At 52.2% G+C, this 27548-nt stretch overlaps 5 protein-coding genes across 8 annotated transcripts in view; 1 reads left to right on the plus strand and 4 right to left on the minus strand.

Annotated features, from left to right (window-relative positions):
- Positions 1-9454, minus strand: part of LOC127477584 (hydrocephalus-inducing protein homolog) — a 91560-nt gene extending 82106 nt beyond the window's left edge. Inside the window, exon 1 of the mRNA XM_051802086.1 lies at positions 9300-9454. The gene's annotated coding sequence lies outside the window, so the exon portion shown is untranslated. The remainder of the gene's footprint in view (positions 1-9299) is intronic.
- Positions 1-16541, minus strand: part of LOC127477585 (hydrocephalus-inducing protein homolog) — a 74455-nt gene extending 57914 nt beyond the window's left edge. For 2 of the 4 annotated variants that reach the window (XR_007906988.1, XM_051802087.1), the window contains exons 1-2: positions 15579-16539; positions 14150-14284 (exon numbers count right to left, since the gene is read on the minus strand). Coding sequence is in view for 3 of the 4 variants with exons in the window: in XM_051802087.1 (XP_051658047.1) it covers positions 14150-14284; positions 15579-16013 (570 nt within the window). In the remaining variant the exon portion in view is untranslated. Of the gene's footprint in view, positions 1-13409; positions 13625-14149; positions 14285-15578 lie in introns of all 4 variants that reach the window. The other 2 variants (XM_051802089.1, XM_051802088.1) reach the window with 2 other exon arrangements.
- Positions 4651-9266, minus strand: LOC127477591 (G2/M phase-specific E3 ubiquitin-protein ligase-like). The gene is made up of 6 exons (XM_051802099.1): positions 7466-9266; positions 7226-7388; positions 7032-7138; positions 6714-6817; positions 6543-6580; positions 4651-5129 (listed from the first exon to the last, which is right to left on the minus strand). The coding sequence occupies exons 1-6, from the start codon at positions 7612-7614 to the stop codon at positions 5094-5096; spliced, it is 597 nt and encodes a 198-aa protein (XP_051658059.1). The 5' UTR covers positions 7615-9266; the 3' UTR covers positions 4651-5093.
- Positions 14210-16025, plus strand: LOC127477595 (translation initiation factor IF-2-like). The gene is made up of 2 exons (XM_051802102.1): positions 14210-14247; positions 15233-16025. Exons 1-2 carry the CDS (start codon positions 14210-14212, stop codon positions 16023-16025), a joined length of 831 nt encoding a protein of 276 aa, XP_051658062.1.
- Positions 16542-23760: 7219 nt separating the features above from the next.
- Positions 23761-27548, minus strand: part of LOC127477596 (hydrocephalus-inducing protein homolog) — a 38892-nt gene continuing 35104 nt past the window's right edge. The window contains exons 32-37 of the mRNA XM_051802103.1: positions 27324-27495; positions 26696-26863; positions 26231-26404; positions 25010-25134; positions 24409-24555; positions 23761-24116 (exon numbers count right to left, since the gene is read on the minus strand). Coding sequence (XP_051658063.1) covers positions 24514-24555; positions 25010-25134; positions 26231-26404; positions 26696-26863; positions 27324-27495 — 681 coding nt within the window. The 3' untranslated portion in view covers positions 23761-24116; positions 24409-24513. The remainder of the gene's footprint in view (positions 24117-24408; positions 24556-25009; positions 25135-26230; positions 26405-26695; positions 26864-27323; positions 27496-27548) is intronic.

Consider the following 27548-nt stretch of genomic DNA (forward strand, 5'->3'; position numbering starts at 1 on the left):
AGCAGCTCGGCCAGAGGCAGTAGGGCAGTGCCTGCTGGGAAGGAAGGTCAGGCACCAGCAGTATGGAGATAGAACACCTGAACCAAGTCATCCTCATTTCAACAAGCCCAGAGAATCTGCCTGCTTCTGCCTGCACACAGCCACGCAGCCCTGTTCCAGAGGGAGAATGTGCTACCTGAAGGCAAACCAGCACATTGTCCTGGGGGAAGGAAGAAATTCCCTTCTAACAGACTGAGGTGGAGTGGGGAAGTCCAGCTGTGTGGAGACAGTCCTATGGGCACACCAGCAGAGGAGACCAGACCCTTGGCCTTCCTGGGAAACTGAAGAGAAAAGGAGGAACACAGCAAGACAAAGAGACAAGCCCTGACACAATGAGATGGCAAAGAGAATTGAAATGGGCTGTAAAGAAGCAAGGGAGAAGCACAAGACACTGCCAGGAAAGGCTGGTGCAGAAGATGGGAGCAGTCAGCTTGCCAGAGTGAGGGAAAGCCAGACGGCCCTGCAGGCTGGGCCTGTCAACTCTGGGCTTGAAAGGTTATTTTCTGCCTGGAGAAACATGAGCAGCACCAACTGACAGTGTGGTTTCATTATTAAAAGCCAGTCTCAGCTCTCCAGGGGCTCTTGCTGCCTGGTGATTGTGGCCAGGCAGCTGCCAGTGCAGGCAAGCCAGACTGCTGGGCATTCCTGCAGCCACCCTGCTGCCAGTTTCTGCCCTCAGGGGAACACAGGCACAGGGACAGCAAACAGGCATTTGCTAGCACAGGGGTATCAACCCCTGAGCACCAAATCCCATCTCACAACCTCTAAACCAGGTGATTTGGACTCCCTGCTGTCTATTCCCACCAGCTTGCTCTTGGCACAAGAGTCATTTGAGAAACTGTTTCCTTGACTGAAATTCAAAAGGTCTCAGTTTTCCTCTTTACAGGGCAACACAATTGCTGACATTTTTCAACTTCTTCCTTCTCAGCTTTTGTGGGCAATTGCAAAACAATCACACTTTGTTCAAGTGAAGGTGGAAACCCTCAAGAGCCCATTGCTCTGGATGTCAGATACCACCAAGGCATGGCCAAAATCAGGGGACAATCCTCAGCACGGGAAAATTCCCACCATCTTGCAAATCCAAGGTGGTGAATCTGGATGGGCCACAGCTGCTACTTGCTCTGCTGTAAACCATGGGGGTTACACCACTCTGCTCTTCTTCTAGCACAGTGTTAAAGCGCCACATCCCAGCACTTACCTTGTCTCTATTCCTCAGAAGCAGGGCCGTTTCACAGACTTTGCCAAGGACATAGTTCTGAAACACCAGCTCGGATGGGACAGGCTCCAGTAGGAAGGGATTGACTGCTCCTCACAAATGGACAGGCCAGTTCCCAGCTTCTCTGTCCCATCCAACTTCCAAAAGCAGGATGTGTGTTTGGAGTTGGGTGAACCAGGCTGGTTTGAGCATCATCCAACACCAAAACCATTCCCATGGTGCCACCGGTGACTCTCAGATCTCACAGACAGCTTGCAGGAGAGCTGGCACTGTTGGCATTGTCTGATGGCATTTTAGGCCTTATCAGGGCAGGCCCTCCTGCCACCTGGGCAGAGAGGTTGGCTGTGAAAGTCCATCCTGGAGATGCACAGGGAGCCAAGAGTTGGGCTCCTGAGTTGACATCCAGCAATGGACAGGGGGATGGGACTGACCAGATGAAAGTGTCCCAGGCAGAGCTGGACTGGCAACACAAGGGGGAATTATTCCTGGCTCGCTGGGCCCAGGACACCTCAGGGCCTCAGGCAAGAGCTGCAACATCCAGCTGGGCTTGTGATCCAGGGCTGCATTTAACCATGGACACCAACTGCCAGGTTCTCCAGAACTGGGAAACGTGTGCTGCCATCAAAGAGGCCAAGAGGGTAAAGCCCCTGTGGGGTGGGGGATGATGGTTGAGATAGAGATGTGGGCAGGCCTGGCAGATTGATCCCAGCACACTCCCCAAACCCACCAAGGCAAGCTCTCTGTGCTGACAATGGTGGACACAAGCCCTGGATGGCAGGAGACACCCCCTGTGCCTCCCACCACTGCCCAGAACACCATCCTGGGCCTGGAAAAGCAAGTCCTGTGGAGACACGGCCCTCCAGAAACACTGGAGTTGGACAGCAGGACTCTTTTCCAAAACAACCTTGTGCACACCTGGAGCAGAGAGCTCAGCATGGAGTGGATGGATCATATTCCCTGTCCTGCAGCAGCCTCTGGGAAAGTGGAATGGTAGAGTGGACTGTTCCAAACCACCTGGAAAGCAATGGGCAGTGGGACCTTCAAACCTTGGGACGTGAATTTAGCAAAAGCCACCTAGTTAGTTAATCCTGGAAGCTCAAGAGAGAAAACTCCAGGCCAATTCAGTGTGTAAGATCAGCTCAAAAGAGCAGGTCCTTTAATCAGGCCCACAGGCCCAGGGGAACACACACGACGCGCCCTCCCAGGCAATGGTTCAGCAGTTTTAGAAGATGGTCCATCCAATGCCAGAACTCTCCACCCCCCAGTTCTGCCCAGTTCTGCCCCTGACACGCCCCTTGGGGAATTGGGTTTGGGGGCTTTGGGACCCTTCTTCCTCATCTTTCTCTTCTTCACAGCACGTACAGTCCTTGGAGCGCCTCCAAAGTTCTGGGCTTGAAGGTTGCTTTGTGTCTTGTGGGATCTTGTTGTCCAGGCCTAGGGTGTGATGGTGTTCAATAGAGGTGTTTTTCTACAATTCTACCTTGAAAAGAAGTCTAAACACGCTAAAGGAATTTAGAAAGTTTGATATCAAATGGGGTAATAGGGTTGGGTCTGTGTAAACTACTGTGCTAAAGGGTGGCATAAAATACAGCTGCAGGACTTTTGCATTAGACCTCTGATGGTCCATCAGAGCCCATCCCCCCTCGACCAATCTTGAAAGGCAGGAAAAACCCTTTTCCCAGGCCCCTCACGGGAACTCTGCACAGGCCCAGCAGACCTTGGAGGTTCGAGGCACGGCCCAGAACACTGTCCATGGATATAATAACTCATAACTTCTTGGAGTGTGGGGGCTTCCCACCCCCAATGGATCAAGGCCACCACTTCAACTGACAGCCATTGGAGCTGCAACTGCCAAGTTCCATCTCTGGACCCCGTGGGCAGTGACTATAGACATCTTTCCACTCTCAGCTTTGCTTTCTCTTCCTCTCCCTTACTCTTATCCTGTCTTTCCCTTATGCATTTTCCCTAAAGGTTCTCTTTATGCCATATTGCTGTAGATGAGAGATAGAGATGATAACACCCAAAATGGCAACATACCTGTTTACCTTTGAAACAACATTGTTCTAAAATAAACCCTACATATATATGTTTTCAAACACCAATTATTCAGTGTCGTTTCACTCTAATCCACCCCAAGGGATTTATTAATAAGAACCTGGTTACCTCCCCTTTCTGAGGCGGGTGGTAACAGACCCCTTGTAGCAGGATGTTCTACCTGGAAAAGAATCTGATGGGAGAATGCAAGCACTGCAAGCTCTCTGTGGGGAGTTACTGCTGGTGCCAAGGGGTTGGTTTAGTGTTGAATTGGGCCAAACCCAGCCTGGTTCCCCAACCTTCCAACACACATCCTGCTTTTGGAAGCAGAGTTTGACAGATCAGCTGCTCACTGGCCTGGGAATATGTGACTGCTGATCCATCCCTGGATAAGCATAAAAGCCCAGGGCCAACTTTGACAGAGCAGATTCTTCCACAGACTTTGTTGAAGTGTGTGGAGTTTCTGCTGTGAAGCAGGGACAGCTCTTGATGGTCACTGCCCAGGGGGGAAAAGAAAGAGAGAGCTCTGCCTTGATTTATTTCTCTCAGACCCCGCCGGGCCCTCCCCGCTTCCTGCCGGGATCGGACACCGCCGGCGGCCCCGGCCCTGCCGGGCTCCCTCAGCCTGAGCAATTGCTCCGGAGGAGGGGTCGGGGCTTCCTCTTGGCCTTCGTCTCCCTGGCGCTGGGGCTCGGCTTCCACCTGTGCCAGAAGGTGAGGGGGGGCCCAGGGGGTCGTGTGTCCCCCCAGAGCGTCTGTGCCCCCCCGGGGGCCCCCCACCCCGGTGTCACCCCCTTTTCTCTCCCCACAGAGCTCCTGAGCCGCCGGCGGCCGCAGCCCCTCCCCGGGGCCTCGGGCCCAGCCTGGACCCCCCCGTCCCCGTGAGGATTTTGGGGGGTCGTGTGTCCCCCCTCCCCTGCTGTCACTCTGCCTCCGCCCGGCTGCTCCCAGTGATCCCAGTAAAGCTGCCCAGTTCTCCCCCGTCCTGGTTATTAATATTTATATCTATTAATATATGTTTTTATATATTTTTATATAATATATTGATATATGATATATATCAATAATATATGTAAATATATAAAATGTATATAAAATGTATATAAAATAAATAAAACATTTAAATACGAAAATGATGTATAGAAATTAATACATAAATATGTCTTTATGTATTTATATAAAATATATTGATATCTAATTCATATCAATAATATATATACAAATGTATAATACATGTATATAAATAAATAAATAAATAAATAAATTACATAAAAGTATATTGAGAAAAATAAATTATTGATATAATATTTCAGATCCACACTTGTAAGGAACAGAAACCCAGAGCCGGGTGGTTTCCAACTAGAATTTATTATCTGAGAAAAGCAAATTCAGCGCTGGGTGATCAGGGAGGGGTTTGAACAACCCCCAAATGAGACAGTTGTTCTATTTTATTCTCTCTATAAATCTATATATTCATTACACGTTGTCAAGTCAGACATTGTGTAGATAACAAGCAAACATCTGCTCAAAGTTATCAATTTTTCAGAAAGGTGTCATTATCTATAACTAAACCAAGTCCCTTCACTATGAACCTTAGACAAGGTAAAAGGGAGGTAACTTGTTTCATGTCTTTACAGGGGCCCAATTAAGTTTTACGATTTGTTTTCCTTTTCTCTCTCTGGGTTGTGTTGACTTTAGGCTGTTTTCTTTTTAATTAGCTCGAATCATTCTCCCTTTTACCTTGTCTAAAATTTATAGTGAAGGGACACCCAGTCCCTCCCAGTGGCTCCTGGCACTGGCTGCATTAACCAGTCCCGTTGGCTGGCGGGACTGGTTTCGCCTTCGGGGTGTTCTCTCTGCACAGGAGCAGTTCCCAGGGCTGATGGTCTCTGGGTGGTGTGGAGGTTGCTGGTCTCTGGTGCTGAAGATCCAGGAGATGGCAGCTGGGCGCTGGGGCTGGGGCTGACGGTCTCCAGTGCTGGAGAACTGGGAGACAGCCCTGGTAGCGCCAGGCTGCCTGTGTTGGGGCTGATGGTCTCGGGTTCCCTGGAGCTGTCAGAAGGCTCCAGTCCTGACTGTCTGGCCACGCTGACACCAGCAAGCCCCGAGTCATCCCGGGAGGCTGGGAGGGGAAGCAGGAGGGACAAGATCGTTCCAGACCTGGGACAAGATAGGCCAGAGCAGTGCGGCTCTGCCAAACCCACCCTGGGCACCCACTGCCAGGCCCAGGGGCACCAGGCCCAGGGGCAACAGGTTTGTTTGCCACTTACATGTGCCCAGACCAGCACAGCCATCACATTCCCAGCTGGTTATGCTGGCCCTCAGGCCAGAGCAGGCTCTGTGGGTGCCCTCAGCAGCACAGGAGGAGCACCAGAGCAGTTCCCAGGGCCTGGGGAAGCAAACGGGTTCATGGAGGTGAGGACAAAATGTCCAAAGCGTGGGATTATCTGGTTGAGCTCTTCTGGGTCCTTCTGCTTCAAGCCCTGCAGAGCTTGAAGCACTGCCTGCTCTGGGCTGTGTGCAGGGCAGAAGGCCCTGGGGGGAAAAGGGGTGGGTGAGGTGAGAAGTGCTGGGCCCTTCCCTGGTGGTGGTGAGGAGGGGACAGGAGGTACCTGTACGGTGCCATGAACTGGGTGACACAGGCTCCCTGCTTGGCACAAGGCAGGTGGAAACTCAGGTCACAGTGTCTTGCCCAGCAGGGGATGGTGGCCCCGCTCTGGTCACAGATGAAGCACCTCTGGAAAGAGCAGAGCAGCCCCATCAGCAGCAGCCTCAGGGCCTCCTCCTTGTGCCAGAGCTGGTTGGAAGGGTTGGGCTTTCTTGCTTGGGGTCTGGGCTGAGCTCCAGCAAACCTCACCTGGCCCAAATCTCCCTGCTCTTGTCAGGCTCTCACCTTCTGTGCTGCCTGGGAGACTATATCTGGGATCTCCCCTGGGAGAAAGCCAAGGAGTCCTACTCGATCATTCTCTTGCTGATGAAGGAGGCTGGTAAAAACCTGCAGGAAAGATGATGCACTGCTGAGGAGAGAGTGTGGTGGGAACTGCCCATTGGAAAGTTGGAGAGAGCCCACGGAGCAACTCACCAGGCAGAACACGTGGGCTCAGAACCCATTTATCTGAAGGTTTTCTCCACAGATGTCTGGGTCAGCCTCTGATCGCTGGCACAGCAGGCATGCTGGAGGGGAGAGACCTCCCAGTGGCTCCTGGCAGTGGCTGCATTAACCAGTCCCGTTGGCTGGCGGGACTGGTTTCACCTTCGGGATGTTCTCTGCACAGGAGCAGTTCCCAGGGCCTGGGGAAGCAAATGGGTTCATGGAGGTGAGGACAAAGTGTCCAAAGCATGGGAGCTTTAAAGCTGAGCTCTTCTCCTGGGTCCTTCTGCTTCAAGCCCTGCAGAGCCCCGGGATGCAGCTTTGGCAACTTACCCCTCCTCCTCTGCCTCCTGCCTGCCTCCTGGACAAAGGCATCGCAGTGCCCGTGTCTGTCTCCTGGCTCAGCGAATGCAGTATTGCTCTCCCATGATGGTGGCCTGAGGAGAAAAGGGAAAACTGATGAGCTCTCTCTGCCCTGGCATCGCGCAGGTGCAGGGTGTCTCTGCCTTCCCCCTGTGCTATTTCCAGCTCCTGCGGGAAGCTGAACCCGGGACTCACGGAACAGGGCAGGGCCAGGACTGCTGGGGCAGGCCCTGGCATGGCACAGCACTTGCACCCCCTGTGTTGTGAGCCAGGCAGAAGGACACCAACCTGAAGGGGATTCGGATCCCCATGGTGAACATATCCCTGAGAAATGTGTCATCATTTCTGCAGAGGGGGCACCAGAGGGATAAAAGACCAGCATGCAGAGCCTGTCCCTGCAGGAGAAACACAAGCAGCCACAGTGAGGCCCTGGTGCTGCTGAGCCCCTGCTGTGCCCCCCGGGGTGACAGAACCACTCCTACTTGGACGCAGTCCCTGTGGAACCAGGCGGTTCTGCAAGCTGGGCACACCAGGGTGTTGAAGGTCTTTGTGTCCTCCACAGGCTCCAAGCAGATGAGGCATTCGGTGCCCGGCTCTGGAGTCGCCTCCACTGCCTGCTCTGGGCTGTGTGTGGGGCAGAAGGCCCTGGGGGGAAAAGGAGTGGGTGAGGTGAGAAGTGCTGGGCCCTTCCCTGGTGGTGGTGAGGAGGGGACAGGAGGTACCTGTACGGTGGAATGAATTCAGTGACACAGGCTCCCTGCTTGGCACAGGGCAGGTGGATTCTCAGATCACAGTGTCTTGCCCAGCAGGGGATGGTGCCCCCGCTCTGGCCACAGATGCAGCACCTCTGGAAAGAGCAGAGCAGCCCCATCAGCAGCAGCCTCAGGGCCTCCTCCTTGTGCCAGAGCTGGTTGGAAGGGCTGGGCTTTCTTGCTTGCGGTCTGGGCTGAGCTCCAGCAAACCTCACCTGGCCCAAATCTCCCTGCTCTTGTCAGAGTGTGAGTCCGGTCTCTCTCTGCTGTCTCCTCCTGTTGTCTGGTTGAGGAACACCTAACCAGGCAGGCTGCGTAAACTCAAATTTAGACAGAAGGAGCACAGAAACATGACATTATTTGAAGACAGTCTACCTGCATCTGCAAAAAAAAAAAAAGCTTTCTAAAAGTCCAGATACTTTACAAAATGTATCCCCTCCACATAAAAAATCAGATTTCTACCCATCTGCACTGTAGCAAAAAGGCAAATTTCAAGATAAAAAAATAACAAGGAAATGAACATACTACCACAAGTTATAGCCACTCCTACCTGAGAAAATAACTCATGAACGATTCCTCTGAAGCCACTCAGACAATAACTTTGGAAAGGCATTTTAAAGCTGTTTTGTTAGTCGATTTGCCATTACGACTCAATAAATTTTTCAAACCCTTATAGTTCTCTTTTTCAGTCTTAGAGAGGGAAGCCCCCATTTTTATTTTATTTTTTTTTGTTGTTGTTGTTGTTTTTTAAGGGAATATGCCGGCGCCTGCTCCTACCTGAATGTGGTCAGGAAGGTTGAGGTATTCAAAACAGACTGCTATCCCGTGGTGACGCAGTCAGCTAATACCTTGCTGCTTAGACGCCGGTCCATCATCGGAACACAGACTCGCCCCGGCTGTGCCTTAGGACTGCTTATATCTTCACAGGAGAGTTCAGACAATCCTTGCCTCACCACGAGGGCACCATTTAGGACGGAGTAGTGGGACAGGGGAGACCTCCAGGCTCTTGGGTGCTTGCCCATCACCTGGAGGTGAATGCCCTTCCCCCCGGCCCCCCAGCACATGGCCCGCGACCCCATAAGGAGCTCACAGACCACCAGGGAGGGAGGGACGAAAGAGGAAGTTTATTGTGGGGAAGGGGTTTATAAGGCTTTTAGGAGGGTCAAAGGGAAACCAATCACAAGTTCAGGGGCACACAGAAAAAAACAATCAGGTAAGGGGTCAACAGCCAACAGGAAGGGGTTAACAAGGACCAATGAGAAACACCTCAGGACACCTTCCCAGGACACCTTGTATGGGAGACAAGTCTCTCACAGGGGGTGTTGGGAAAAAGAAGCAATGACCTTGCAGAAAATACAAAAAGCCATTTTGAAACATGTTTACACCACATTAAAACCTTCTGTTTCTATAACATTTGAACTGTTTTCTTCTTTTTCCTCACTAGTCCATCTCTGACAGGACTTCTTCCATCCTGCATATGGCCAATCCACTGCCACAGTGGCTCTGGAGGTCACTGACATTGTTCAAGGTGGAGGCCACAGCACTTCAAAAGGGAGGACAGGGCCACATGATCCTCCCGTGCTGCTGGTTGGTCCCCCTGTCTCTGGGCAAACTGCCCCTCTCCGGAGCTGAGAACTGAACAACTTTGTCGCTTCTTACTGCGAGCTGTGACTGCCCTGCAAACTCTGCAGGAACACCTACTTGTTCCTAACACCCTAAAGCACTCAAAAGCACAAGCACCCCCTGAGGCCATTAGTTAGTTTTACCCTTGGGCAGTGCATGTCACTGCATCTTTCAGACAAACCTGATCTTCTGCGGATACTCCTCTGCCTCAGTAGCAAAAGCCTTCCACTGGAATCGGGCTGTGATGTTACTTCTGTTGTGGATGGTCGTGGTTCTGTGGCTTGACAAGTTCCAGAGAGTACTTGTCCAGCCCGATGTTGAAGTCCTTAGCTTTTCCAAGAAGTCTGGTGTGGGTATCCTCACCTGGAACAAAGCAAAGAGGAGTCTTTGCTCAGCTCCCGTGCTGATGGAATTACAAGGAGCAGAGCAAACCACAGGTAACAGAAGAAAGTGTCCAGCTTTTAGCTGGATAAGTAATTCCATGGATCAGTACATTTATCAAATCCCAACAGCTCCGTGGGTACAGTGTGAGGATGTCCTGGACACCACCTTAAGCACCTGATTTCTGGGTGGGTTTGTAGACATCTGTCCCCAGGTGACAGTATTTACAATGAGATTTGTCAGGTGTGCTCAGGTGACCCACTCAGATCCCAGGCAATTCTGTATCAAATTCATTCGGGTGACTCTAAGGAGCCCCACTCAGTCACAGCCCAGGGGCTCCTGAAGGCACCCCACGGGGCTCCTGCCTCTCCCAGTCCCGCTCCCTGTCCAAACCCATGGCCACATCAGTCTAGAAATATTTGATATCATTCTGATCTCAAACACCAAGCTGAAACATTTGAACTGAAAGAAAGAAGGGCAGAGAGACAGACTAAAAGTACAGAGCAGCTTTTACACGAAGACTGAATGGGGTTCTTCGACCTAGAAATCGAATGGGAGACAGGTGGGAGAGGTTTGGAGAGCATGAATGGCCTGGGAAACGGGAATAAGGGACAATTTGTCACGGTTTGTCATCCAACAGGAACCCGAGGGCCTGAAAATGTTCTTAGACAGAAATGACATGTATGTGTAAAGGACAACATAGAAAAGGGGTCTGTGGCAAGACAACAGAGAAGCAGCTTAGGGGACAGAGGTGAGCAAGAGACACATGACATTGGAGAGAGTTGGATGGAAAGCTCACATGTCACAGACAGCACTGTCCAGGAACACAACTTCAGCCCTGCACATCCACACTGCAGTGGAGAATCAAGGTTCCTCCTTCCTCCACTCAGCAACTCCCAACAAAACAGGATTCCAAAAATCTCATCCCTGTTTGAGGGCTTTATCCACTTTATCAACCCCCTAAACACTAACTAGTTTGCACTTTTCGTTGCGGTGAAGCTGGGACGGGGCGGTGCTGCTGGAGGGGGAATTCAGGTGGCTGGGACAGTGGGGAGTGCTGGTAGAGGACTGGGGTGGGGGTGCAGGATGGAGGACACCATGCTGGCACCAGGGTCCCCCCAGGGATGGACCAGCACACAGCAACACAGCACATCCAGGACAGGGGCAGACTCAGCCTTGGCCCCTTCTCTGCTCACTTCTGAGCACTGAAACACACGGAGGCTTTGAAAGGAACAGCTCTACAAGTAGTTTGCAGAGCAAGTCTAACGTTATTCTGCTTAGAAAGGGCTCTGCTGTTGGGAAGGACGCGGGGTGAGTGCCCCGTGCAGTGCCCAGCACTCACCTCTGTCGCAGTGCACTGCCAGGGATGTGCAATGGTGCCCGGTCTCCAGCGGGTGATATTCCACTGTCACTTGCTTGGCTTCACCAACATCGAGGGTTCCCGTGGCTGGGCTGGCAGTGAAAGGGCTGCAAGACCAAGAGAGACATCAGGACTCTTGGGGGAGGTTTGGGGACGATACTTGCAGTCTAGTTCACTTCAGCTGACTTGTGCAAGGCAGGAGCAAAGCAACCACAGTCAGCAGAAGACAGACAGAACACACAGCATCAGAAACAGCTACTGACTCTCTTTGGAGGAGATGCAGCCCTCAGAAAATCCTGTTGGATGAAATGAACTCATCTTCCCCATACTCTGCATGGAGGCTCAAGGGTCTGACTGCCAGCAATCCCAGCAGAGAATGGTTTGGGAAGAGCACAGAGAGGGTTAAGAGCTATTTGCATGCACAACTTGACACTGACTGTCTCAGGAATCTCTTTTCCAGTCCCTTCTAAACCTCATTCAAGAGATGCAAATGGCATCTCACCTGTCCTGTGAGATTACAGCCTAGGAATCAAGAAGGAGAATAAAGTCTTCCTTGAAGACCAGAGAATAATGAGTTTAATTTGCAGTGTGGTTGTTTGGGGTTGTTTTTCCTCTTGTAAACATCCTGGTTTAGCCTAAGAAAGGGCACCTTTTATCACATTTCAATGAAAGCTGCTGGAAGAAAAGGAGCAATGAAAACTCTGAAGGAGTGCAACTGCAAATTGGAGCAATACAGTGACCTGGACACAATACCCAAAAGGAGGGTCCTGTTTACAGCCTGAAGGATTCAATCCCAGCTAAATGAAGTGCCATTAAGAGCAGCACATCAAGGGAGCTGAACAGGAGGTTTCTGTGTATTCCCCAGCCATGCAGTCTGGGATTCTGGAGTGTCATCCAGGCTGGTAACTGTTTGCTTGGCCCACCAGAGAAACAAGGGAAATCATTAGGCAAATGTGTTGGTGCAGCTTGGATTTAACAGGAGCAATTTGGCTTTGTCACCAGGTAAACAGCTCTTGCCTGACAGACACAAAAATCAGAGCTTTAGTGCTTCAGGACAGCTCAGGTGAAAGGAACAGTTCTGCCCAGGGGCTGCTGGGCTTTGTGCTCTTTCTACAGCCCCACTGAGAAAACAAAAGTTTAGTGCCTGCTGATGGTTAATTTGTCACCTTAAAAACATTTCCTGGGGATTCTGATAATGATTAGAGAATGCAACACAAAAAAAAAAATAAATAAGAAGAACAACTGGAACCCTGTGCAAACTAAACTTTGTTCCTGTCAGTGGTGACAGCTGATGGAATTGCTGCCCTTTCTGCTCCTTATAAGGAGCTACTGCTGCAATTAGGGGCCTGACCCGGGCCCATTACCACCAGTGAGAACATCACTACTGGCTAATGGAGAAGCCTTGGGCCAGCAATGTTTTTGTGCTGGGCCTGAGACTTTGGAGAGAGAGGAGGAAAGACAAGCCCCACCAGCCCCAGAGCTGGATTACTCTCTGTGCTCCTGCATCTGCCCTGATGGGGATGCCAGGACTGCTGCAGGGCTCTGCTGGGGCTCGGGCGTTCATTGCCTGGGGTAGGAAAGGCACGGAATTTTTTTCCTGTTCTTTTGCCAGAACAGAGAAGTTACTAGTTAAGGGGCAACTCATGAGTGCTACCTTCCCTCCCGTTCCCTTCCTACTCCTGCCCCATGTCGATATACTCCTACCCTCAGATGGCTGGATGGGGAATAAGACTCCTGGTGCTGACTTCAGGGGATGCCTGAGAAAGAAGGCATCTTCCTATTTTCAATTTCTCAGAAGAGGATCCAGCCAAGTTCAGGACTAAGAACCCAAGTGCAAATCAGCCCCTGCATCTCCTACATTTTCACATATTCCCCAAATTGCTCCTGTTTCTTATACACCTGTGCATATGCCTATGGGCAGATGGTAGATCAACAGGCATGAGAGGACCTTGAAGAAAGTTCCCAAGGAAGAATGAATGATAGTTTGACAAAAATTTAACACAGAGCAAAATAAATGGAAAACAAAGCAGAAACACGGGAACTTCAGAGTATTTTAAAAGAAATCGGAATGAAATCTGCTTGAAAATTTAGACTGGCTTTCAAAGGTTCCTCATGAAACAGAAGAGATGACTGATGCCCTCAGCTGACAAGGGAAATCAGATCAGCTTTGACTAACAGGAACAGCATGGGCTGTTCACAACACAGCTCACGTTGGGGCCCCCTGATGTGCCACACGCTCGAGGCCTCCTGGAGAATGGGTTTATTGGCTGACAGTGGGAGGCAGCCATTTCAGAAGGTGGTGGTGCTCAGGAGGGTGCAGACCAACCACTAACGTGTTCCAGCAGTCCCCAGGAAATCTGGGAGAGACAAAGCTCAGGGCTTGCATCCTGCTTAAAACACTAGAAGCAACAGCAGACCCCACACGTCCTGCCCCTTTCCAGCTGTGGCTGCAGTGCAGCAGCTCGGATGCTCCGGTTCCTTTGGGATACTCTTTCCCAACTCTGCCATCACCCAAAGGTGTTTTGCACTAAGACAGATGAGCTGCTTTACCTCTCAGTGCTGAGGCTGTAACAGGTTTCCAGGTTCCCGGTGTTGTGAACCAGCAGAGTCTTCTGGGTGCTGTGGTTGACTGGACACGACGAGAAGTCCAGCTGGGCAGGGAAGTCCAAGACTGGGCGGGCACCAATGGCCCGGATTGGCACAGAGACCTTTTCCCTTTCACTGCTGCAGACAAGCTGGTGGAAATGATCCTGCAGGAAAAGAGACTGGCACAGCATTGAGGGCATTGAGTGCCATCCTCATGGCAGAAGAAAAAGGGCTGTTTTCTATGACCCTTTGTGGGCATGAATTGACCTCTCCCACCCCAAAAATGACCACTAATTCATACTAATAAAGGCTGGAGAACAGAGCATGTGAAAAAGCATCAGTTTTGCTCCATTCCATTGGGAAAGAATAAAGCTCTCTGGATCATCTTTTTGTTCCTCTGGTATTTTCCATAATTAAACCCCTTCCAGTGAGCCTAGAGGTGGCTAAACCTCAACACCCCTCCCTGTCATTTCCCTGCTGTTCCATCTGCCTCTTTCCCCCCTGAACGTTCAAGAATAGACACGGAGGGAAAGCAAAGCCCTCTAGGCCCAGCTGCAGGGCCTGGCAGCACCATGCTGTGCCAAGGTGTGACCAGCTCCAGGCTGCCTGCCCCCAGCCCAGAGCCGACCTCACAGCACGGGCTGGGCTATAACCAGTGTGCAACAAACGCCCTGGCTTTAGAGAGAACGTTCCTCCCAACTCACCTTGCTCCCCTCAGGGATGAAAAGGATGTTTATAGTGCAAAATGAGCCCGGTGGGATCTGATGGCACACACCATTGGGGCCGACCAACTTGAAATAAGGTGAGCTGTCCATGGTGACCTTCACCAGCTGAGTAACCTGCAGGAAAGACACAAAATGGTGATTTTGCCGCTTGTGCAAACAGGAGGAGACCTGGGTGTGCCCTGGTGACAGCCTTCCTTGACCACTTTCCCAAAGGACTTTTAGCTCTGGAGGTACAAGCACAGGCTACACAAGGGTGAACTTGGATCCCTCTGCCTGGGCAAAGCAGCTCGGCCAGAGGCAGTAGGGCAGTGCCTGCTGGGAAGGAAGGTCAGGCACCAGCAGTATGGAGATAGAACACCTGAACCAAGTCATCCTCATTTCAACAAGCCCAGAGAATCTGCCTGCTTCTGCCTGCACACAGCCACACAGCCCTGTTCCAGAGGGAGAATGTGCTACCTGAAGGCAAACCAGCACATTGTCCTAGGGGCTCTTGCTGCCTGGTGATTGTGGCCAGGCAGCTGCCAGTGCAGGCAAGCCAGACTGCTGGGCATTCCTGCAGCCACCCTGCTGCCAGTTTCTGCCCTCAGGGGAACACAGGCACAGGGACAGCAAACAAGCATTTGCTAGCACACGGGTATCAACCCCTGAGCACCAAATCCCATCTCACAACCTCTAAACCAGGTGATTTGGACTCCCTGCTGTCTATTCCCACCAGCTTGCTCTTGGCACAAGAGTCATTTGAGAAACTGTTTCCTTGACTGAAATTCAAAAGGTCTCAGTTTTCCTCTTTACAGGGCAACACAATTGCTGACATTTTTCAACTTCTTCCTTCTCAGCTTTCGTGGGCAATTGCAAAACAATCACACTTTGTTCAAGTGAAGGTGGAAACCCTCAAGAGCACATTGCTCTGGATGTCAAGTCTCTGAAAAACGCATAAACTGAACACTAAAACCAAACCTGACACCCAAGAAACGTTTTTAAAAGCTTTCCACGTAACACTCAAACTCATCCGTTTCCTTATCCTGTAACTCATAGTTAAGTAACTACCTTTGCTTCCCGTAGTGCCCCCCCTGTGCCCGGGGCCGCACCGGGGACCCAAAACCCGCCGCTGCCCCCTCGGTGCTGCATCGGGGCCGGGCCGTGCGGCCCCCGCGGGTGCTGCAGGGCCGGGACGGCAGCGCCGCAGCCGCCGAGGGGCACCGGGGCTCCCCCGGTCCCGCCGCTCCCCCTCACCCGCCACGGGCAGGACACGGCCGGGGGTCCCCGAGAGTTCCCGCGGGTCCCCTCAGCGAGCGGCGAGGGCTGGGAGGGGGGGCCGGCAGAGGCAGCGCCCCCTTCCCCTCCCGGCTCCGAGGACATTTTGTTTTCCCTCCCAAGGACAAAGGACAAGGAGGAGCGCGGCACTTACCTGGCGAACAGCAGCCCGCTGGCCGGCACCGGGGGCCCCGAGGACGGGGCGCTGCTCCGATGCTCGCCCTTCCCGCGGCCAAGGGCGGCCCCGCGCCCGCCCGGCGAGGGAGCGGCGCGGGCAGCGCTCGCAGCCCCGGCGCCATTGCTGCCCGCCCGTCCCAGCCCCTCTCGGCAGCCCCGCTCGCCCCCAGAGTGCCGGGCCCGACTCGGCCCTCGAGCGCTGCACCCGGGGCGCCGGCCGGGTGTCCCCCGAGCGAGCGGCGGGCAGCGCGCCCGGGAGCCGTGCGGGAGCTGCCGCTGCTCCCCGGCCATCTTGTGCCGGGCGTGTGAGGGAGCCGCCGCCATCTCGGCTCCTCCCTCCCCGCCCCCCGCACAACATGGCCGCCCGCTCGCTCCTCCCGTTGGCCTCGGAAACGGGATGAATTCCCTCCATCGAACAGGATGAATCGCAGCTACTCCAGAAGGAAAAGAAAAACAGCCCAGGCCTTCAAAGCCACAAGTATAGAACGGAGATTTTTATTTCAAGCAACTTTCAAGCCTGTTTCCATAACGATCTGCATTCTTGTCTCCTGTGTGCAGGGAGCACTGTAGGGCATTTCTCCATTGCTATAGAAGAGTTGACAAAATGATGCATTATTCAGCAAATTGCCACATGCAGGGAAGAGAAACTGTACCTTTTCTTCTGAAATCTTACAAACGTGTATTTTTTTAATTTTTATAGACAGTCTGACAAAGCCCTGAATCCCCCCGTTGTAATGCACCATCTATATAAAAGACCCCTTATATTACTAACTCAGAACAAACTTCTTCATATTTGTCAATACTCGTTAGATATGGGGTCCAATCAATTTTTGCTGTAGTGATTCACCCCACGCTTGGATTAGAATGTCACCTGAACAGAAATAGCTCCTGAGTCAGGCTCATGTTTCCTATGAGCTTTTCTATTTTCTGCCTGCAGTCAATTCACTACAAACTGGCTCCTGACAGAGCTTTACCCAGCTGGGAGAGCTCATCAGCCCAGGGACTAGAGCAGCTCTGGACATGCTGGCCTCCTAAACTCCAGAATCAGCAGCTTTATGTTGCAGGAAAGAGATTTACATGCTGAAACAAATACTCTCTCTCTCTGACCAAGCCATTAACAGTGACAATCTTGTCTCAGCTTAAAACCATTCACAGCTCACTTTTTTTTTAATATTTAGTCACAGATTAGTGTTAGAGGGTGAGCTGGGAGAAAACGTGAGCAGTCCAAGAAAACAGTGTTTAATAATAATAGTAATGCCTCTAAAAAGAAGCTATCACCTCTCTCTACAAATGTGTCTTGGATTAAGGTCTAGAAACATTGAATTTAATGACAAAAGCTGAGATTTTGATCTCTCCTTGTTACTCCAAACACATGGGTCTTAAGTTACACACCTGTGCCTTTAATTCAGCACTGAGTAATTACATTTAGGTCGGTGGAATCACTCCAGGTTTTTCTTGGTGTGCCTAAACTGAATGTTGTCCTAAGGATTTGGAAGCATATGAAGTGAATTTAGGAATGAACATGTATGTCAGTAGTTGCAAAATGCAACTGAAACGAACTGTCCCAGTCTGTAGAAGGAAAGCAGAGGTCTAAATTTCAAGAGTAAAAGCAAGCACGTAGCTTTGCACATGTAGGTATAATTGCATCAGCATTCCCTGTATTTTCCCCAACACTTCTTCTTCTTTCCTATTTTTAATAATAATGGTAAAAGGAATAATATAAATTTAGGTTCTTGGGTACTTCACCTTTTACTCATCTCCTTCAGGAAAACTTTAAAACCTTTCCATAAAACAGAATATTGGCTATGAAGAGACCAAATGGGAGACTCAAGTGGAAGGAAATAGGTCAAAATAAAATGCATTTAACGGCGAAACTGTCTCAAATTTTCTTGTAATGTGCCACATGCTACTGGGACTGCACAGTGCATTTGAATACTCTGACGTAGTGTGGGAGACAAAGGAAACCAGAGAACACTTTGGGGTGCAAAAATGCATGGGAGACCTAAGTTTCTGTGTGTAGGAGCAGTCAAATGCTTGAATAATTCCGAATCAGAACATGCACAGAAATGAAACACTGTAACTTTAATAAATGGCCTTTTTTTTTTCTTAAACTCCAGTTATTAGGATATTGTGCTCCAGGCAGCACATCAGGTGCTGATAATGAACATTCAGAGACAGGACTTTTGCTGCACGAATGAAAAGTGTTCTGCTCAAAAGATTAATAAAGGACTATCTTCTTGTGTATACATATATATACACACACTGAACAGAATGAAAATTGGAACCAAAAATGAAGTTGAAGTCGACTCAACTGTTGGTCATAAAGAGGAACTAAGTTTAGGAGAAAACATAACCTGATTAGGAGGTTATGAAAGGCACATTAGTATGTGCTGGAAAAGTAATTTCTATATATGAAAACTATTTTATGCTTTATATTGTCTGTATAATACACAGTCTTACACAAAGAAACCAAGGATGGGCATGAAGTTCACACTAAAGCTCTGTACTATATTTATTGCTCTACGTGATCAGTGCTGCAGTCAGGTTACATTTGACCTGCAGATGTAATGGAACCTCAGCAGAGTACAAGAGGGCAATCAAGAAAATAATGATCTTGGGGTAGCAAAGAGGTTTCTCTACATTGCTTTTCTGTCATGAAGAAATCACTGTCTCAGAGAAGTCTTTGCAGGTGACAGGCTTGAAAAGGAAACACCAGCACAGCCAGAGCGGGGAGATCAGAAACCTTGCAAAATTCAGCTGCAGCCAATGTGGAGGAATCTGACTTAGTCTTGGTTTTAAATATGACTAATACTCCTCTTCCTTTAGCAGATGCACTAATTCATTTCTATAACCTGCAACCTCCCCCAAAGTGCAGAAACTCCACAAGTGAAATTTGTTGAAGCCGAACATCAGATCAAAAGCTTCAGGCCTCCTACAGCACAATTTCATCAGCTCTGCCTCCTCAGGAAGTCAGGAAAAAACAGTACAGCTGCATGAAAAGTAAATGAGCAGCTTTTTCTGACTCTGGAACCAGAAAATAATGACATGAAACCCAAATCCAATGCAGCACTATCCCTTGTCTTTCCAAATGCCAGCATTAATTCTCTCTCTCACAGCTCCCAGAGACTTGTTAAACAAAGGAGCCCCATAAGGTACTTTGCAAGTGAAAGGTCCCAGAGTGGAAGAAGTCAACTCCAACACAGAAGGCCCTTAACAGAAATGCTGCAGCTCCCTCCAGGAGTTTTGCACTGAAGGGGATCTGCCTGACCTCGCTCCTGCCACAATCCCTGTTTTCTCCTTGCATCAAACAAGAAATTCTGCAGCACTAGCAATTGGCTGGGCTTTTAGATCAAAACTAGTGTTTCAAAACCTGGAAGTCAAATCGGCCCGTGCAAGTCACAAAGGGCTGGTTTGGTGTGTGCACAGACCAGTCAGGCATCTTTTTATACCAGAAACAAATTCTCTGTTTAACACATGCCTGATGAGCTGCATTCTCCCTGCACACCTGGGCCATGCCCCGGATGCTGAGTGCTCAGCCAGGATGTCATCCTGATTATCCTTCCTATGCCCCTGGGGGCATTTTTGGAGCCAATTTACACCTCTAAGATTTTTTGTCTCCTGAAGAGAGAACTGATTTTGCTTGCACATTGTAATCCTTTCAGAAGAACTTTTCCCTTTTCCCCCTAGTTTTCCTCACTTGTTGTTAATACTTTTTCCCCCTTAAGTTTAAAAATGAAAGCCTTTGCTCTGAAATAGAGCAAAGGAAGAATGAAGAAGCTTCAAACCAAGGACAAAACCCTTAAAATCCGAATTTCTGTGAACAGCAGAACAAGTCTCCTCCCGCTGCATTAATGCCGCCTCACGAAACGGCGATGGCCTCTGCAGGCAGCTGCCTAAAAACACCCACGGCTCCTCGGGAACACAGACATGCAATTGTTATATGTTTTTTTCCCCCTAAAGATTTAATTTTTCTCTCTTTACATTCAGCCCCTCGGTGACTCCCGAGAGCCCTCTGCAAAGCCATAAACTGACTTTTGGAGGAGCTTTTGGACACCCCCGGCAATGGAGCAGCGCTACGCAAATTGCGTAAGGGGGCCCGCAATCCTGCGGCGCTACGCAAACAGCGTAAGGAGGGAGCCGGTAATGGCAATGGGGGGAGTTACGTCAGTTGCGTAAAGCTACGCAAGTTACGCAAGTGGCGCAAGGGCCCTGCCCTCAGCACTACGCAAATGGCGGGAGGGCCACGGTGGGTTCCTGAGGGCTCGCGGACCTTTCCCACTTCATCCCAGTCCTCTCCAAAGGGCTCCCGCTTTGTCCCAGTCCCTCCCTAAGGGCTCTCAGTTCCCTCCTAAGGGCTCCCAGTCCATCCCAGTCCCCTCCTAACGCCGCTGCCCACAGCCCTACGCAAACGGCGTAAGGGGGCGCCGGTAACGGCAAGGGAGGGGCGCTACGTAAACTGCGTTGGGCTACGCAAATGGCGTAAGCGCCCTGCCCTCAGCGCTACGCAAATGGCGGTTCCTTCCCCGGGGCTTCCAGTTTATCCCAGTACCTCCCAGTCCTTTCCTAAGGGCTCCCACTTCATCCCAGCTATCGCCGCGTTCTCGCGCTTCCAGAATTTTCTCCCTCCGCTTCCCAACTATAAAAGGGACTTTTTGTGCTGAACACCGAGCCGGGAGCACTGACGGGCTCGGCGCAGGGGCCCTGTGCTATTTGATTTCTCTACAGTTCATGGTTTTATAATGAAGGGGGAAGGGTTAATAATCTGTCACAAAGGACTGGAGCTCTCAGAGCCAATTAGTCCTCCAGTGAACCATTTAGCTGCTGAAATAAATCCAGTCTCAGGCACGCAATGAGCAGGATTCGAGACAGAAAAGCCTGTGTGGGTACGCAGGGCATTGAGCTCGTGCAGATTTGTCCACAGGTGCAACTTGGTACATTTTAGTACTGAGTGCTTTTGATACACGAACTGGCCACCGAAACTCTCTTGGGTCAGAACGTGCAAAGGTGGGACAGCTTTATCCAGAACACGTAGACCACACAATTTCTCAAAGCTGGATCAGAATCTGTGCCAGCCTGTGGTGGAACCATGAAAGCCACCCCCAGGAGTTGCATTTCCCATTGGGATAGCAGGTGGGGACAAGTCCCTGCCACAGGAATGGAAAATCCATGGTGGGGTGGGAAGGGCCAAGATGCTGCCCTGGCAGAGAAGGGGGGATGTGCCACTGCAACATCTCCCAGCAATGCTGCTGTGGGTGGAAAAACACCATTAAGCTGGGACAAAGTCTAGGAAAGCAACGGCAGAGTCTGTCTCCCTCTAAATGTGATGTCTCCATCATCCAGACCCAAAGCCATGCTTTGGACCTCCCTGCACCAGTCTTGGTTTTCCAGCTCCTTAACTGCATCAGAACAAGGCCAAAAACATTACTTCTTTTTATATTCTTGTAATGGGTTGACCCTGGCCAGATACCAGGTACCCACTAAAGCCACTCTCTCATTCTCCCTCTGCAACTGGACAGAGGACAGAGAAAAAAACCAGCTAAGAATTCCTGAGTAGAGCTAAGACCTGGGAGAGGTCAGTGACTGATCACCTTCACAGGCAAAAAAAGACTCCAAGTGGGGATAGTACTTATATTTAATACTAACAGGATAAGAGCCAAAGAGTGAGAAATAAAACAGTCTTAAAAACACCTTCCCCCCCCTTTCCTTCCATGTTCTCCCTCCTCCCCCCCAGCAGGGAGATGGGAGGGGATGGGAATGGGGGTCACGGTCAGTTGTTGTTTCTGCCGCTGCTCAGGGAGAGGAGTTGGAGTCCTTCCCCTGCTCCCGTGGGGTCCCTCCCACGGGAGACAGTCCTTGATGGACCTCTCCGGCGTGAGTCCATCCCTCGGGCAGCAGCTCTTCCCAACCTGCTGTCCCGTGGGTCACTCCTCCATGGGGTCAGTCCCTCACGGCTGAGCTGTACCGGCGTGGGTCCCCCACAGGGGCCATGAGTCCTACCTGGGAAAAACCTGCTCCAGCCTGGGCTTCCCTCTCCACGGGCTGCAGGTCCCTGCCAGGACCCTGCTCCATCCTGGGCCTGCCACGGGGTCACAGCCCCCTTCCTGCATCCACCTGCTCCAGCGTGGGAGCCTCCATGGGCTGCAGGGGGGTCTCTGCACCCCGATGCTCCTCCAGGGGCTGCAGGGGGGTCTCTGCACCCCGATGCTCCCCCAGGGGCTGCAGGGGCACAGCTGCCCCACCCTGCTCTGCCCCACAGGCTGCAGGGCCTCAGCTCCAGTGCCTGGAGCACCTCCTGCCCCTCCTTCTGCGCTGACCTTGGGGTCTACGTTGTTATTCCCATGTTCTCACTCCGCTCTTCCCTGGCTGGAATTCCTTCTTTTTCTTAAATATGTTATCCCAGAGGCGTTGCTGTCACTCCTGACTGGCTCAGCCTTGGCCAGCATCAGGAATTCCATCCTGGAGCCACTGGCATTGGCTCCACGGGACAGGGGAAGCTTCTGGCAGCTTCTAACAGAAGCCACCCCTGTAGCCCCCCTGCTACCAAAACCCAGCCACAGAAACCCACTGCACCCAGTTACTTCCACTTGCCCCAGGATGGTTCCAGTTTCCATCAGGATGATCCTGGTCACTCCCAGTCACTCCCAGTTTATGCCAGTTGCCCCCAGCATGCACCCTGTCACTCCCAGTTACTCCCAGTTGCTTCCAGCATGATCCCAGTTGCTCCAAGGATGTTCCCAGTTGCCTTCCAGCATGGCCCCACTGGCTCCCAGTTCCCCCCTGCATAGTTCCAGTCACTCCCAGTTTGATCCTGGTCCCTTACAGTCGCTCCCGCTATCATTCCAGTATGGTGCTGGATCCCAGTTGCCCCCAAGGTGGTCCCAGTTGCTCCCAGCCACCCCCAGGATGGCTGCTTTCACTCTCAGGGACTCCCAGTCTGAGTCCAGTCTGGCCCCAGTCACTCCCAGTCACTCCCTGGAGGATGCCATTTGCCCTCCGCATGGTCCCAGTTGCTCCCAGTATGATCCCAGTATGAGTCCAGTCACCCCCAGTATGATCCCAGTAACTTCCAGACACGTCCAGTAGGAAGCCACTTTGATCCCACTCATCCCCAGTATGGCTGCAGTCCCTCTCACACACTCTCAGTATTATTGCAGTCACTCCCAGTATGACCCCAGTAGGGGCCCAACTGCTCCCAGTAGGATCCCAGTTGCCCCCAGCATGGTTCCAGTTGCTCCCCTTCACCCCTGCTATGGTTCCAGTCACTCCCAGAATGATCTCAGTCACTCCCAGCCACTCCCTGGATATCCCAGCTCCCTCAGCCTCTCCTCACACCACTTGTGCTCCACTTCCTTCCCCAGCCTCGCTGCTCTTCTCTGCTCCTGCTCCAGCCCCTCCAGGGCCTTCCTCAACTCAGGGGCCCAGAGCTGGACACAGCACTCCAGGGGTGGCCTCACCAGCGCTCAGTCCAGGCCAACAATCCCTTCCCTGCTCCTGCTGCCACACTCTTCCTCAGCCAGGCCACCATCCATTGGCCCTCTTGGCCACCTGGCCACACTCTGCCTCCTCTTCAGCTTCCTGTCCATCCCCACTCCCAGCTCCCTTTCTGCCTGCCTGCTCTCCAGCCACTCTGGCCCCAGCCCGGGGGGCTGCCGGGGCTTCTTGTGCCCAAAGGGCAGGACCCGGCCCTTGGCCTGCTGGAACCTCATCCCCTTGCAATCAGCCCATGGATCCAGCTGGGCCAGGTCCCTCTGCAGAGCCCTCCTGCCTTCCAGCACATCAACACACCCCCAGCTTGGTGTCAGCTGCACATTTGCTGATGAAATGCCTGCTTCTGCAGCAGCTGCAGATGCTCACCCCAGCCTTTAGCCAAGCAACTGGAGTTCTTGGTACAGTCAGTGCTGCTCCCACATTAGTTGTGCAGAGTTCAGGTGTGACCAAAGGGACACTTCACTACCCCACCCATGACACAAAGGTCGAGGAATGGGAATTCCTAAGAGAGCAGAGCAGCCTGCGGAGCAATGGGGGTGATGTCTGATCACAGCTGCTTTCCTGGAGATGGCTGAGCCCCAGCTCCAAACCAAGCACCACACAGACACCTGCTCACTCCCCTCCCGGGGAGGTGGGAGAGAACTGGAAGAGGAACAGTGAGAAAACTCGTGGGTTCAGACACAGTTTATTAGGTGGTACACAGATGAGGTAGAGATGGGTGTTGGGGCTTGAGGAGTAGATGGGGAGGTCTCTGCTGAAGGCTGGGAAACCACGAGCAGGAGAAGCCATGACACAAATGGTGTCACTAGTTTTGCTGACCGCTGCACCTTCTTCTTGGGTTTGCCCTCTTCTCTCTTGCAGCTATCTGCCTGCCTTTCCAAAACTCAGAATCCTGGAAGATGTTCACAACGTGGATATGAGGGCGATTGCTGACAGCTTTGAGCACGCACAGGAGAGAAGATGCCAGGCTGCTCGCAAAGAGGGTCTCCAGGCCATCAAACACCACTCCCTTGTAGCAGTCACTCAGCTGCCAGGAGAGACAAACAGGAACAGCGAGTCAGCCATCGCACACGTTGGGCTCGCAGCGGGTCAGTAAATGCAGATGTCTCAGGACACCAGTCACTGTCATTCCAAGTGCATTAGCTACGACCAGCTTGGATCTGCCAACTTAGGGCATCTGCACCTTCCCCCAAGGATCCCTCATGCGGCACAGGATCCTCCAGCAGCAGGCACAGACCTCCTCCTCCTCCTCTCCGAGCTGTACCTCACTGCCTGTCTCTCTGGAGCAGGAATGTCTCCCTTTCCCCCACGCCACGTACCTGCAGCCGTTCAGAGATGATTTCCACCAGCAATTCCTCGGGCAGCACACAGCTCCAAAACTTCCTCTTTTCCTCCTTTCTCCCTGTCCTGGTGAGGATGGTCAGTCACTGTGGCGCAGGAGCGGTGGCGCAGGAAACGGCTGCCATCTGCAATGTGGAGCATGGTAAGGAAAATAAACCCCTGCAGAAAGCCCTGGACAGTTCCCAGTGCTGGGCTCACATCTGGGCTTCCTCGCTAGCGGAGACAAGGGCAACCCTGCAGTGCAGGCCCTGGAGGGCCCGTCCCTTGGCCAGCAGAGACCCAAGCTTGCAAGCCCCCGGCACAGCCTCCCATGGCTTTGCTCGCCGCCTGCAGCCAAGTTAGCCAGGAATGCACTTTGCCCACAAACCATTAAGAACCAATGGTGCTTTTCTGCCAGAGCACATTCCCACCCCAAGCCATGCCCAGCTGGCCCTTGGCACTGTAGACCTTGCACCAGGCCCTTGGTGACAGGGAGCCTCCACTGTAAGCAGCCCCTTCCCATCTCAATGGCAACAGGAAGGTCCCAGGCATTAACCAGTGCAGATCATGTTTCACCTTGGAGGGCACTGAAAATCTTGCCTGGGGTTTGTCAGATGCCTTATCCTTGGTTGCTGAAGCGCTCTGGTGTCCAGCACTGAGGGTCTTCTGGCTGGCTTTGTCCCCAGGGCTGGGCTGGGTTTTCTTGGCCTCAGCACCCTTTTTACCTGCAGAGGGGACAGATGGCTCAGCAGGGCTGTGAGGAGCAAGCAGGCACCTTCCACCCCAATGGGCACAGCCTTGCCCCTGGAAGGGACATGGCACTTGTCCCCCAGCCTGCTGGGCACTGGCAGCACTGCTTCCCAGAAGCAGCTCCTTCCCTGCTTATCAGCAGGATACAGCACACCAGCCCAGACTGGATTTTAAAGCCAGCCCTAGGTCCCTCCTAACAAATGTGCACGCAGGTGACACTGCTAGCACAGTAGTTCCCCTACGGATCAAGCCAAAGATTTGCCCTCCAGGACCATTGTTTCCATACCTTGCACCCATCCTGCATTTTCACATGGAGACTGTAACATGCAGCCCTGCCCCAGCTGCATCACCCGCCTCTGCTGGAGCTAAATCCTCCGTGTGGGAAAACCCCAGCTGGGATCCACACCCTTCTTCCTTCCACCAGCTCTGAACCCAACCAGGTTCAAAGCAAAGCAATGCAAAACTTCTCCCCACACTAAGCAGGTCTGCCCTCACCCTGCAGAGCTTAGGGCACCAACTGCCAGCAAAGTTTCCTGAAAGTCTCCAGTCTGATCTGGAGAACAGCACAGCGTGCACAAGCTGCATGAGCCAACAGTGGGCATAGGAAAATCTCTGGAGAAAAGAGCTCATCTACAGCATGTTTCTCATTGGAAACTCCTCTAGGAGCTTATTCTTCCCTTCCTCTCACATTTGCAAAGCCACACTCATAGCTGTCTTGTGCTTAATGAGCCACTTCAGAGGGCTTTTTCCTTCTGAAGGTGGGCAATGGTTCTGCCTGCTGCCCATGAGCAGCAAGCTGGATTCAGCTTTGAGGAAATAGAAAAAATTCAGAGAAAGAGACAGGTGTGCTTCACCACCCCTAGAAAAAGGAATATGTGCCAAGAATGGCAGTAAAAGTGCCCCTGTGGGAGCCCTTCAAATCGAGCTTTCTGTTTCCAAACTAGCCAGAGATGCACAGCACCCATGTTCCCTAAGAGAGCCGAGGGCTGCCAAACCATTTCTCTGAGCAAGCAGAAGTGGACGGTCGTGGTGGTTTCCTAAGCATGCTCTGGGTGCAGCGTTTCTCCTTACCCGGCATCTGTTCCCTCATGGCTCTTTGCTGACGGGCAGCCTCGACGCACAGCTCCCGGGCACGGCGCCCCGCCGAGCTGCGCTCATCCGACATGGCTTCTGTCACCACCTCGGCCAGGGACAAGCAGGCGGCACTGTAATACTTGGACAGGGCGGCCGCCGCCCTTGTCTTTCCTGAGAGAGAGAGGAAGACTGCTTGGTGACACCTGCACGGGAGGCATTTTCAGGGACAGCCTCTGGAAACTCACAAACGGCTTTCAAGGACGGTGGGAAAGCAAGTGCCCTTCTAGGGGAGACCACGAGGGAGGCAGCTTGAGCACGGTTACGAGCACTGAACTCCAGCCCCAGGTGGGTCATCTCCACCTCGTATGCAGCTGAGGACTTTGTCTCAGGCACCACGGTCCACCAGGATGCATTTCTCCTGCTTCCCCCTCTCCTTGCAGCCCAGGGCTGTGGCTCCCGTACCTGTCCGCGGGGTCCCATAGACGATGATGGCAATCCCTCTGGGCATTTGGGCTTTGAGCTCTTCTCCAACGGGATTGGTGTCGAGGTAGCGCCTGACGGCCTGACGGATGGGCCTGTCACACTCGTCCACCATGTCCTTCAACAACCTGATGCTCTCTTGAAGTGCTGCTGTGCAGAACCAGCAGAAAAGTCAGCCTCCTGCCTACCTTGGATCCTGATCATCCTCCCTATCCCCTCCGATCCCAGGAAAGGAGACGGCCGAAAGCAACGGGAGCTTGTGCTTTTGTTGCTGGGAAGGAGCAAATAGAAAAGAGCCAGTGATATTAGACCTGGTTCTACTGGCTGAAGAGCTCATCTGATGCTACTCTTTGTGGCTAAGGGACGCAAGGGGATATCCTGACTACTTCCCCAGTCTGTGGCAGGCAGATAGGAGCTGGCTTTGGCTACACTCCAGGTTGGCAGAGGATGCCACAGCCCTTCACCCAGGAATTCCTCCACCAGGCAGGAGGTCAGATGGCTGCTAAAAGCATGGGCTTTGCATGGAGAACAAAGTGACAGAGAGCTCGGGCTGTGTGGGCTGGGCTCCCTGCTATGTCCCCAGTCAGAACAGCCAATGCCAAAGCCTTACCATTGTCCTCGCCTGATTCTTCCTTGTGCTTGAACATCTCTTGACCCAGAGCCTCCATCTTCTTCCATTTTTCATAATATTCCAGCACCTCTGGGGGCAGCTTCTCACCCACAGCGCGTGGAGGCATCACCACGGCCGTCCGGTCTCCAAACTCCTCCAGCGTCCGCAGGATCTGTGCGTGTGGGGAAGAGAAACCATCCACAAGATTCCTTTATCAACCTCCAT

Source organism: Manacus candei, unplaced genomic scaffold (assembly GCF_025592945.1).
Source record: "Manacus candei isolate 608988 ecotype Guabito, Panama unplaced genomic scaffold, ASM2559294v1 h1tg000055l, whole genome shotgun sequence".
NCBI classification, from domain to species: Eukaryota; Metazoa; Chordata; class Aves; order Passeriformes; family Pipridae; genus Manacus; species Manacus candei.

Excerpts from the sequence above, each read along its gene's own strand:
- LOC127477591 (XM_051802099.1), bottom strand. The coding sequence starts at position 7,614 with ATGGGGCTGCTCTGCTCTTTCCAGAGGTGCTGCATCTGTGGCCAGAGC. Across the intron at positions 7,139-7,225 it reads TCCACAGGGACTGCGTCCAA|GGACAGGCTCTGCATGCTGG; the intron begins GTAGGAGTGGTT and ends TTTCTCCTGCAG. Across the intron at positions 6,818-7,031 it reads GGGATCCGAATCCCCTTCAG|GCCACCATCATGGGAGAGCA; the intron begins GTTGGTGTCCTT and ends TTTTCTCCTCAG.
- LOC127477595 (XM_051802102.1), top strand. The coding sequence starts at position 14,210 with ATGGCACACACCATTGGGGCCGACCAACTTGAAATAAG. Across the intron at positions 14,248-15,232 it reads GCCGACCAACTTGAAATAAG|TGCCCCCCCTGTGCCCGGGG; the intron begins GTGAGCTGTCCA and ends TGCTTCCCGTAG.